This window comes from Galeopterus variegatus, unplaced genomic scaffold (genome assembly GCF_000696425.1).
Source record: "Galeopterus variegatus unplaced genomic scaffold, G_variegatus-3.0.2 Scaffold161, whole genome shotgun sequence".
NCBI lineage: Eukaryota > Metazoa > Chordata > Mammalia > Dermoptera > Cynocephalidae > Galeopterus > Galeopterus variegatus.
Window position 1 is genome coordinate 931,318 of NW_007726272.1, and position 12,793 is coordinate 944,110.

A 12,793-nucleotide genomic window follows, 5' to 3' on the forward strand; every position below is an offset into this window, starting at 1 on the left:
GCGCCGCCGCGCTTCCCAAGCGGCGCACTGTAGCAGTGCGCCACCGGGCCGGCCCCTGAATGAAATTTTATATCCTTTGACCAAACATCTCCCCACACCCCCACCACTGTTAACCACCATTCTACTCTCTGCTTTTGTGAGTTTAACTTTTTTAGATTTCATGCATAATTGAGATCATGTGGTATTTGTCTTTCTGTGCCTGGGTTATTTCACTTACTTAACATAATGTCCTCCAGGTCATCCTTGTTGTCACAAATGACAGAAGGCTGAGCAGTATTCCATTGCGTGTAGATCCATTTTCTTTATCCATTCATTTGTTGATGGACATTGTGGTTGATTCCACATCTTGGACATTGTGAATAACGCAGCAATGAACACGGAGTGCAGGTGTCTCTTTGACGTACCAACTTCCTTTCCTTTGGATATATACCTAGTAGTGGAATTTCTGGATCATATGGTAGCTCTATTTTTAATTTTTTGAGGAACCTCCCTATTGTTTTCCATAATGGCTGTTCTAATTTACACTTCCACCAACAGTGTGCAAGGGTTCTCTTTTCTCTACATCCTCGCCAACACTGATCTGTCATCTTTTTGTTAAGAGCCAATCTAACAGGTGTGAAGTGACATCTCATTGTGGTTTTAATTTGCATTTCCCTGCTGATTAGTGATGCTGAGCATTTTTTTCATATGCCTGTTGGCCATTTGTATGTCTTCTTTTGAAAAATGTCTATTCAGATCCTTTGCCCATTTTTCAATCAGATTATTTGTTTTCTTGCTATTGAGTTGCTTGAGTTCCTTATATGTTTTGGATATTAACTCTTTATCAGATGCATGGTTTCCAAGTATTTTCTCTCATTCTATAGCATGTCTTTTCACTCTGTTGATTGTTTGCTGTGCAGAAGCTTTTTAGTTTGAAGAAATCCCATTTGTCTATATTCGCTTTTGTAGCTTATGCTTTTGGGGTCTTATCCAGAAAAAATCATTGCCCAGAACAATGTCATGGAGCTTTCCTCTGATATTTTCTTCTTGTAGTTTTACAGTGTCAGGTCTTACATTGAAGGTCCATTTTGAGTTGATTTTTATATGTGCGTGAAATACGGGTCTAATTTTATTCTTCTGCATGTGAATTTCCAGTTGTCCCAACACCATTTATTGAAGAGACTGTCCTCTCCCCCGTATGTGTTCTTGGCATCTTTGTGGAAAATCTATTGGCTATAAATGCACGGATTCATTTCTGGGCTCTCTATTCTGTTCTCTCTTACATTTATTTTTGTGATCTCCTATTTACAGCAAGAGAGAATGGTTTTCCATTTGGGGTTGACACAGGGATGTTGCAAAACATGGCGTGCTGGGGGAACAGGAAGGCCGAGGTTTGGGAAAGGGGACAGTTGGAGCTGGCAGAGTGAACAAAAGCCTGGACTTACACCTGGGGAGCTGGGCTGCAGAGGAGAAATCCTGAGACTGGGGTAGGGAGGCTGCTTGTGCAATCCCAGACAATGAAACAAGAGATGGGGCGGGGGTGCTGGTACAGCTAGAGAGACTGAGACAGACAGAGACAGTCCCAGACACCGAGAGACACAGGGAGAAACAGAATGAGTGCTGACATCGAGAGAAACAGAGAGAGACAGAGAAAGAAAGACAGGAAGAGATAAACAGATGGGGAGCAGGGAAACAGAGGGGCAGAGAGACACAGAGAGAGACAGACATGCCAGACAAACAGAGAATTCAAGAAGGGAGACAGAGACAGAGAAAAACAAAGAGATGGAGAGGGACAGAGATGGAGAAAGAGAAGAGAGAAGGAGATGCTGGGAGAGAGATCCAGAGAGAGACTGAGGCAGAGAGAGAGAGAGGGTGGGGAGGGGGTGAGTGCAGGTGAGGGGATCCTCTCTCTTTGTGGAGACTCAAGGCTGAGCCTCCCTGGACACAGGCTGTTTGTCCTCGGGCAAAGGGCGCCTGTCATAGGTGTGGAGGCAGCTTGTGCTGCTGGAGGGATAGGGATTATCCTGATTAACCTACAGCTGGCTAGAGCCTCATTAGCCTGGCAGAACTGGTGTGTCCTCACCCCCTCAGGGAGGCTGCCACTGATCTGCTCAGGTGGACACCTTGGCACTGGCAGGCGCTGGGCCATTGGCTCGTGGTTCTCTGGGCAAGGCCTGAGGCCACATCTGGACATGTCAGTTTCCTCACTGTACCAGGTGCCCCAGCAAAGCAGAAAAGGTTCTTCCTGACTGGGGAGGAGCCAAGTTTGGGCTCTTTCAGGTGGGCCCACAGCAGAGCAAGACTTGGCACCGGCTGGGCCCTCAGTCACGGGTCAAGTAGGGGAGCCAGGGCTGCCCCCTCTTTCCCCAGGCCTCATTAGCACGGGCCAGGCAGCTGGACCAGCTGGATTCTGAGGCCCCCAGGTTCCCCTCTAATGGTCTGACGTGTTTGCTTTCCAAGATCTGGTCTTTCTTCACACTCCAGTTCATTAGGCAGAATGGGGCCCCATTTCTCCACGGCTCTGCCAATTTGGAAGGCCACGAGGGCCCTGGGATGGTTCCTCCTGCCCTGACATGAGTTCCTGTGCTTCCTGACAGGTGGGAGCCTGCCATCAGGATTTATTTCCTTGCCTGGTCTGCTTGAAGTCCCTCACCAGCAACCAATATCCATAGCAGGAAAAAGAGAGTGATACAAAAAAAAAAAATAGACAGATGGAGAAGAGGGAGGCAGAGACACAGAGGCCCTGAGACAGAGACAAACCAAGAGAGAAGAGTCAGGAAGAGGCAAAGATGAGAGACAGAGCGACACAAAGACACGGGGCGGGAGGTAGACAGAGAGACCAACGTGAGACCACCCGTGTTAGCTGGTGTCTGGACATAACCTCGCATGGTGAAAGCTATTCCCTTCTCTACTCTTATACTCATCTCAACGCTTCAAGGCAATAGTGCCAATCGATGGTTCTGTGTCTTTAACAATGACCAATGTTTTTTCAATCAATAGGGAGACAAGGGTTCAGGCTTGGAACCTTCTAGAGGCAATAGATTCTAGCTAGGATTTGGATAGAATGACTTAGTATTTATGTCTGAGGTGACCTATTAATGGGAAGGGTTATTGTTTCCCTTTAAAGACAGGACCATACATTTTCCTTTAAAAATACATTTATTTATATTTAATAGTTTTTGAAAAAAAGAATATTAAGTAAATAATAGCACAGGTACTTCAGAATTCGGCAAGAATCATAAAAGTGGTTCTCAGTGTCTGCAGTTTGGCAAATAGTGGTCTTTAAACTTAAGCTTCTTAGCCAAGATACCAGCCCCCCAGGCTCAAACCCTGGCCTCCCCGCCCCCATTCTCCTTTCCTCACCTGGGCAAGTCTCGGACCCGCCCAGTCCCAGACTCCACCCACCCAATCCCTGTCTTTGCCTAATCCCTGACCCTGCCCAGTCCCTGACTCCACCAATCCCTGTCTTTGTCTGGTCCCTGACCCCGCCCAGTCTATCACTCCTCCCAGTCCCTGACTCCACCCACCCAATCCTTGTCTTGGCCTAGTCTTTGGCCCCACCCAGTCCCTGAATCTGCCCCAGACCCCAATTCTGCAGGCCTTAAAGAGCTGCTTTCCTGTCTCTGAATGCCTGGGTGTTTGTAGCTTCTCTTCTTTTACACATGTGGAGTCCTCAGCTTGGAATTTTCATTCCCGCAGGCAACCTTGTCCATAATGTCTACTCCTATGTGTTATGAAAACCCAGCTCAGACATCTCCTGGGGAAGCCCTTCCTGACCATCCTCTCACCCTGAGTTAGTGGCTTCCTCCTCTGTGTTACTTTGTATCCTTCTCAAACCTTCACTGTTGCCATCACCACTCTGTACTATATTCATTTTCACTGTATTTGCTTACACCAATCTGTGAGCAACTTGAAGGCAGTGACTGGGTCCTATTCATGTCTTATCTCTCTGTGCCCAGCGCAGGGTCAGACAAAATGATTGATTTTTGAAGTGATTTAACTTGATACAGGCTTTGTCCAAAATGTGTATTGATATCTTCTAACTACAGCTGGAAGGACAAATCTGGCCCACTATCTGTTTGTGTAAATAAAGTTTTATCGACACAAAGCTATTTGTTTACATATGATCTGTGACTGCTTTCATTCATAGTTGAGTAGTTGCAACAGAGACAATATGACCCACAAAGCCTAGAATATGTACTATTTGACCCTTTACAGTAAATGCTTGTTCATCCCTTTTCTAATAGACAACAGATTGGGAGGGAGGTGGGAGAGTGAGGGAGGCTCTGGGTACATGGTGGGGACGTCAAGGTGGGAAGAGAGCTGAGAAGCCACTGGGTGTGGACAGAGCACCTTCCTGCGAGTCCAGGGATTTGGCTTACAGGACTGGCTCTGCATTCACCTGCTGTGTGACTTTGGGGACAAATCCTTCCTTCCTGCAGGGATAACCGAGATGCTCAGCATGCTCTGGAGAGGGACCTCGAGGACAAGAACTCAGCCCAGTTTATCGATGAGAAGTGCTTTAACCTAAGAAACACATCAGACTGCATCAGCTTCTTCCATGGTGTGGAAAAAGTCGATGGCACGTAAGTTTTAGGCTCTCTGTCCCCATCCCCGGTCATGTCCAACAGGAATGAGGGTTTCTGCCCCTGCCAAGGAATGATAAAGGGCCCTCGTGTACCAGTCCAGGGAGAGGCAGTGTGACTGAGTGGGGATCCTCTGTTGCATGCAACATAATCCAAGTCTGGCTAACTTAAGACAAAATGGAATTTACTGGATTTTACTGGTTTTGGGGGAGTCACAAACTCAAGGGGGAGGCTGGAGGGGAAGGTTCTAGCAGTTCGAGTGAGTGAGGGAGTGGGAGCTAATCACCTGTGTCATCAGAGGGCCCCATCTTGTTCCACCTTGCTCAAGATACAAATCCCAGAAAGAGAGGGCATGCAATTGGCCTAGTGAGGGTCACACGGCCACTGCCACTCGGCAACTCCACTAACCAAATTCTAAAACAAAACGGCTGTACGCAGACAGAGGAAGATTTCTTGTTCGGCAGGGAGAGTCAAGTGACACCCACCAGAGAGGCAGCAGTGTAAGACAGTGGATTCTGGAGTTGGGCTGCCTGCCTTCAAATCTAGTATCCATGCTAACACTTGAGCAAGCTGCGTAATCTCTTTGGGTCCCATTTCTGCATCTACACCACTGGAAGGAAAATAGAATCCCGTTCTGGGGGTGGTTGTATTAAAAAGGTAGGCGTGTGAAGTCGTAGACACAGAACCTAGTGTGGAATACCAGCTAGCATTTATTGAGTGCTTGTTGTGTGAACTTGTTTTCTTGTTGTGGTAGCTACGAGGTAAGTGCCTTCTGTATGCCTGGCACTGTCTTGGGCATGTGGAAGCATTATGGGATTTCATGCAGAACTAAGACCTGCTTTCGCGGTCAGTAGTCTGAGGTCTGCATTACTGAGGGCTGGGGAGAGAGATGTTTTGGGTGCAGGTGGTGGTGGTGGTGGGGTGTCTATCTTGGTTTTTGCACTGCAGTCCCCCCCACTTTTAAAATCTCTAACACACAGAATTGTGTGTAGCACATGTAGGTATGCAATAAATATTTGTTGAATGGAAAAATGAATAAAAGGAAGGAGGGAGAGAAGGAAGGGATCTTGGCAAATATCGAAGTATTGAGATGACCCTTTGAGATTTCTGGCAATGACAACTTCTGCGGACACACCTCCTCTTGCTGACAAGGTGGCCTCCCCCATGGTGCTGGCAAGGTGAGCAGGACTCCAGGGGCTTGGCCCTCCTCAGCCACAGCTGGCCATCTGCACAAGAAGTCCTGAGGGGGTCTCTTCCCAAACAGATGTCTCCCTGAAAACCTGCTGGCCAGGCTGGCTGGTGGAAACTCTGATTTCCACTCCCAGGAGGGGCCAGCTATTTAAAGTCCGTCTTCTAGTGACTCTAGCTGGAAAGCGAGAGCTGCTGTTTGCGATGACTAATTGCTTCCCAGATGTGCTAGCTCAGGGCTTTGTATTTGGGGTTTTCCTAAATAAGGGCCATGTCTGGGCAGATTAAAGAGGATGTTTGGTGACTGAATTGCAGAATCTCTGTTCACTGCAGTTTTCATTGTCATGGATTAACTGATGATGATGGTGATGATGACAGTAGACACCTTTTACCTGACGCCTGTTATGTGCTAGACACTGAGCTGAGTGAGAGCTTTGCACACAGCGTGTTGTGAATAATAAACATTCATCCAGAGCTTGCTATGAATCAGATGCGCTGATAGGGCTTCACATCTAGTCACTCAGCAACCCCGGGGTACCGTTATTATCTCCACTTCACAATGAGGAGACCAAGGCTCAGAAAGGTGAAGCAACTGGCTCAAGCTCCCACAGCAAGTGGTAGAACTGCGATCTGAGCCAACATCGGATATTGAGCCTGTGTGTTTTACCAGTGTGTCTTCCTGCCTCCCAGCTGTCCCCTCTGTCTTTAAAAGACTTGGGCTCGAGAAATCACATTCCCCCTACTGAGGCACACTGCCTGCCTAGGAGACAGGCTGTCTTTGGTAAATTTCCCCTGGGGAGAATGTGATTAAGCGGGTTATTTGCTCAGCTATCTGCTCCAGGGGAAGGCAAGGGCTTGGAGGTTGCTGTTCATGGCACTGACAGTGTCCCATGCAGCATCGATAGATACACTCAGTAAATCTGCAGCTTTCTATCTGCCGTCCTTGGCCACTCCTCCTCCTTTGGTGTCCTGGGTATGGTGAGTAGTTATGCGACCTTGGACAGGATGCTTCACCCCTCTAACGTCAGGTCTTGGTTGGATGTAACTCTGGACCAGACACAGTGCCCTCTTCTACACCAGAAGCCTGAGACCCCTGTTTATTGCTTGATTTTAACTCCTGCAAAAGCCGGGCAAAATAACCACATATATATGTGATTTTTAAAATTTATATTTACCATACAACCTAAGTGTGCTTTAAAATGTCTGAAAAGAGAGTTCTATTTCAGAAAAAAATTGAGTTCGTTTTTTCCTGCTGCCTGAGAATTAAAATCTGCATTAAGAACTGGAGACTTCCAGGGCTAGAAAAGACCTTGAGAAGTCATCTAGTCTGGTTTACCCAGGCCCTGAAGCCAGCTCAAAGAAATGCATGTACCTCCTCAAAGGCTTGCCAGAGGAGAAAACCCCATAAGATCCATCGGTTACTTGTTGCAGGGATTTACTTGCTCTGCCAGGAAGAACTTTGTGTTGTCTGAACTGAGTGAGTTGCTTAGGTATCACCACCTCCAAGAAGCCTTCCCTGCCTGCCCTTGCTAATGTAGGCTGTCTGTCTCCATTCATCCCCCCATATCCATTCTCCAGCTGCCGCTGTGTGTCCTGTAGAGGTGGCTGCCCTCTGTAGATGGCCTCTCCTGCACTCTCTGCCCTTTGGTTTCCAGTTGGGTTTAGCAAGGAGGAGGGGCACCAGCAGAAGCCAGAGGGTGGGAGGAGAGAGATGTCAGTGATTTATTCTCTCTGCTCCCTCCTTCTCTCCCTCCCAGGGATTTGGTTCACCATGGCTTCTCCTCTTCTGGGGCTCTCATAACATTCATAATTCTGTTCCCTCTCCTCTTGCCCTTTCCAGCCATGGTGGTGACAGCTTTGTGCATCTTCTAATCCATGAGCACCTTTACACCCTTCTGAGTAGTATCCCATCTATTCTCTTTTACTAACCAACTGACATATAATGACACCATTCCATTTGTCTCTCTTTCATCATCCTGTTTCTAAATCCCTTCATAACATGTAACACGATGTGTGGATATCTTATTTATTACTGTCAGTTCCCCCCCTCTGTAAATCAGTTTTTGTGAAGACAGGCATGTTGACATTCTTGTTCACGGCTCTACCCCGAGTGCCTAGAACAATGCTTGCTATGTGGTAAGTGATCAGAAAACATTTGCTGAATGAATGAGTCAGTGAAATTAGCATGGCCATGTGCTCATCACCAAGTTGGAGGGACCCTGAGCCACCACTGTGCCCTAATCCCGCTGTCTGGCCTGTCTGTGTTTTTTGTAGGGGGGAGGAATGTTAGGGAAAAGTGCTCTTTGAGGGAACCCCTCCTCTCCTACCAACTCAGAGTGCCCTTTTGAAAACCAGCTGCTTTCTCTGAGCTGCAGTAAAATGAGAGGGTCGGACCAGGGCAGTGGTTCTCAACAGGTAGCATGGTGTCCCCTCCCCTGGGGAACATTCAGCAGTACTTGAAGACATTTTTGGTTGTCACATCTGAGTGGGGCTGCTACTGTCATCTAGTAGGTACAGCCCAGGGATGCTGCTGAACATTCTTCAATGCACAAGACAGCTCCCACTACGCAGAATTATCCCGACTCAAATGCCAAGATGGCCAAGGTTGAGAAACCCCAGATTCGGAGGTCTCCAAGGCCTGCCACGTCCCCCACCCTCTTCTGGGTGTTAAATTTGCCCTCATGCCCTTTGCAGGATCTCTGTACCTGAGACCTGGGCCAAATTCAGCAATGACAATATCAGGCACTCTCAGAACATGCGGGCCAACTCCATCCGGCTGCGGGAGGAGGCAGAACACCTCTTTGAGACCTTGTCGGATCAGATGTGGAAGCAGTTCACGGACACCAATCTGGCCTTCAATGCCCGCATCTCCGAGGTGACGGACGTGAAGAATAAGCTGCAGACTCAGTTGGCCAAGGTGAGCAGATGCGTCTGGGGACCTTTGTCCCCTCTGCTAAACCCTCACCTTCCTCGAGGGGGCCTTCACAGCATCCGGGCCAAGCTGCCCCCTACCCTGGTGCTGAAATGGTCCCATTCATCCCTGTCTGCGATCTTGTCCACCCCCAAAGGGGGCAGGCGCTGTGAGTGTCCTGGTGGGATTTGAGCATCTGGGCTAAATCCTTCTTTGTTCTCTGGATGATGGAGCTTGGAGTTTGGACAAAGTTGGCTGGTGGCTCCCAGTGCCCATCACTCTGTATCTGAGGACCACATGGCTGAGCAAGAGGAAGGTGTAGCAAGGGCCTCCAGGAGACCTTTGTCCTTGCCATTCTGAGTAGATCTTTTCTGCCACATCAGCATCTTTGGAAATGCAACCTTTTGACTTTCCAATGCTTCAACAGCACCTCAACAGCATAATGATCCCCTGTTGATAGGTGGGGTGCTTTTTGAATTTGGGGAGTGGGAGGACTGTCTAATTCAGTTATCTGTCCTTACTACTCCCACACCAACGCACCCTTTATTCTCTTATTCGAGTGCATCATGCTGTTTCACACCTCTGATTTGGCTCATGGGCATCCTCTCTGCATGGAATTTATCCTCCCCACTCAACGTAAATTTAGAGGGCCTGCTGGGTGCCAGATGCTGTGCTAGTTTCTAGGAATAAAAACAGGAGCCACACAAATGTGGCCCCTGTCTTCAGGGGATGTATGTTCTGGTTGGAGCAAAGGTGGCTACAAAATGTATGCACAGGAGGAACTGAAGGATGACAATCTGGTGGGAGAGGGGTGGGGAGGCAGGGCACTAGCCTTGAATCTGTGTTTGCAAAACAGCACCCTTCTTTACTGTGTCTATACTTGGGAGGTTTAGTGGGCTGCAGACAGAGTTTCAGGGAAATTTCCGGGACAGATTAAGCCCACCTACATCTGCCACTCTTTGGCTTGGGATATAGAGGAGGAGGCAGACAAAACAGAAGTTTCTGTCAAATAATTGCAAGGTGTAATTATGAGGGCAGAAGCGAGGGGATGAGTCAGAGATGCTCATGAGGGCCTCTGCTGGGTGGAGTAGACACGCAGGTGACATGTACACCAAGAGCAGATCAACAGGGAGTAGACAGCCAAAGGCCAGTGGGGAGAGTATTCCAGAGAGAGAATGGCAAATGCAGAGGGCGTGTCTGGAACGGTTGGAGCGAGGAGCAGGCTCAGATCCTGTGGGTCCTAGTAGGTCCTAGTGAAGGGCTTGGATTTTATTCTGAGGACAGTGGGGAGACTTCGAAGGGTTTTCAGCTGGAAGGTATTGGGATCCAATTTCATCTTTAGGTTGGTTTCTTTTCCTCTGGGTGGAGGAAGGATTGTAGAGGTTGAGGGGACACAGGGAGAATGGTTAGGGGGCTGTGGAAGGCGTCTGGGGAGAGGGGGCACTGCCTGCCCTAAGGTGGTGGCATCGGAGGAGAGAGGGGAAGGAGGATATCTTGAGAAGGCAGAGTTGACACGTGTACCTTCCTTCCGTCCTTCGTGGATCATTTTCCTATTCATCCTCTAGAACAGGGTTGGCAAACTTTTTCTGTAAAGCACCAGAGAGTAAATATTTTCAGCTTTGCAGGCCATGTGGTTTCTGCTGCAACTGCTCTACTTTGCTGACGATTGGCAGAAGCAGCCATGGGTCATATGTACACAAATGAGCATGGCTGTGTTCCAATAAAACTTTATTTACAAAACTAGGCAGTGGGCCGGATTTGGCCCACGGATTGAAATTTTCCAAACCCTGCTCTGGAATTTAGCTCAAAAGTCACTTCCTGATCACACACACACACAATTTATTTGCACACACCTCCCCTGGCCAGCCCCTGCATCCTGGCACTGTTTATCATCCCTTCGTCCACCCCTTACTGGGTGGTTAAAAGCACAGACTCTAAGTCTGACTGCTTGTGACCTTGGACACAATCCTCTGTGACCTTGGACAACTTTTTTTGGACAACTTTCTTAACCTCACTCTCAGTTTCCTTAGTCATTGAACGGGAACAAGTATGGTTTGTCTTCAGGGCTGCCATGAGGACTATTTGAGTTAACATATGTAAACCACCTGAACGGGTGTCTGGTGTACAGTAAGCACGTATCTGTGCTAGTGGCTGTGATTTTACTGCATTAGTTGATTTACTTGTCCGCATCTCTTTGGATCATCGCTCCTGGTTCAAACTGGTACCCCCACTGCTAGTATACTGCCTGGCATGCCTTAAATCTTTGTGCCATACATGGAAGGACTCTACAACGTTGAGTTTTGTACTGATGTTTTTAAAATAACGATACATGAATGAGTAAACACTTTTAATGCCATCTTTCTTTCTCTCTTTGTGTGAAAAACCATTTTTAAAAATCATGGTAGAATTTACATAACACGAAATTTACCATTTTAACCATCTTTAAGTGTACATTTCCGTGGTATTAATTACATTCTCATGTGCAGCGTCGTCATCATCCATCTCCAGGACTTTTCATCTTGCAAAACTGAAACTCTGTAGCCATTAAACAATAACCCTCCTTTCCCCCTCCCCTCAGCTCTTGGCAACCACTGTTGTACTTTTCTGTCTATAAATTTGACTGTGTAGGTACCTCACTCATATGAGTGGAATCATACAGTATTTGTCCTTTTGTGACTGGCTTATTTCACTTAGCATTATGTCTTCAAGGTTCATTCATGTTGTAGCATGTGACAGGATTTCCTTCCTTTTCAAGGCTGAATAATATTCCATTGTCTGTATATACCAGATTTTGTTTATCGTTCATCCATCAATGCACACTTTAACATTTCTATATTCATGAGTCAATCTCCATGGAGATCTTAAAACAGTGTTTAGCATATAGTAAATGCTCAATAACTGTAACTATATGTATTGATATTATTATTGATGGAGATAAAGAGAAGGATCTCTTGGGTGGGACAGCAACACCTTTTCCCTTTCAAAATTTCTCCAGGGAAGTTTTGAATTATTACCAAGAGCCTCCTTTCTGCTATAATTAGAGAGTTTTTGCAACCTCGTGGATTTTTATTAATAGTCATTATTTAATTAGCAGCTGCTTTGCAAATAAGCTAGCACCCATATGAAATACACCAGATCCCAACACAGCACTACTGACATTTGCCTGAGCAAGGATTTGTCTTCTAGTTGGTGACTATCTCACATGGGTTATTTCTAAGATAATAAAAGGAGTTGATGTAATGAAGATAAATATATAGCAACCATTTCACCTTTCAACAGTTTGTTTCAGCTGGAGGATTTGAAATGCTCACTTTAAAATGTTCACTGTTATTAGTTGAGCTCAGCCTCATTCCCCTTTGGCAAGAGGCATTTCTGGAACATTACAGGCCCTCAACCTCACCTGTGCTGCAAGGCAATTCTTTCCCAAGTGGTCATAAAAGTTTATTCTGTCAGGCCAGGTCTACATGGCACACCATGCAGACAGTGGCTTGGGGCTATGTAGACAGCCTCAGCTGCTCACTATGATGCTGCAGTTCTATCCCCAAGGCCACACCCCAAACCTTGTAACTTGCCTTGGGGTCTCGTCCTACAGTAGCACTTTGGGGCTCTGGGGTGTCTCCTGATCATATTGACTGCTGCTAGAAGAAGGGCTGGTGATGTCTCTGGCTGAAGCAGTTGGTGAGCACAGAATGGGTAGCTGCCTTTGAGAACTGATTCCTCTGAGAGCCAAGCCCTGGGAACCTCCATATAAAAACTGTCCTCCCACCTGCCTACATCCAGTTACCCAGATGAATGTGCATTTTAGGGGGGAAGTCTTAATATGGGGGGAAAGATGCACAAAAGTCCTTTCCAGGGGAGGATGACGGGACCAGGAACACTGCTATAGAAAGTACTTATTCTCAAGTTGTGGGAACTTGACCCTGGCAGGTAAAATGATAGCTGTGTCACACGGATGTAGCATTAATATCATCGAATCACACGGTGAGAAAGTTATTCCTTCTTCAGTCTTTTTCCAATCCTTGTGGATGATCCCAAGGTGCTAGAGTACCTTCCCTACCTCTTTAACACCTGCCATTCTCCCTTTTAAACACAGAAAGCCAGCCTCAGGCTAGGAACTTTGGGCAGGCAA

General features: G+C 47.1%; 1 protein-coding gene across 1 annotated transcript in view; it reads left to right on the forward strand.

Moving 5' to 3' along the window:
• TEKT5 (tektin 5) overlaps positions 1 to 8,856 on the forward strand; it is a 15,583-nt gene extending 6,727 nt beyond the window's left edge. Inside the window, exons 5-6 of the mRNA XM_008593818.1 lie at positions 4,422 to 4,565; positions 8,448 to 8,856. Of these exons, the coding sequence (XP_008592040.1) occupies positions 4,422 to 4,565; positions 8,448 to 8,856 (553 nt within the window). The remainder of the gene's footprint in view (positions 1 to 4,421; positions 4,566 to 8,447) is intronic.
• The last annotated feature ends 3,937 nt before the right edge of the window (positions 8,857 to 12,793 follow it).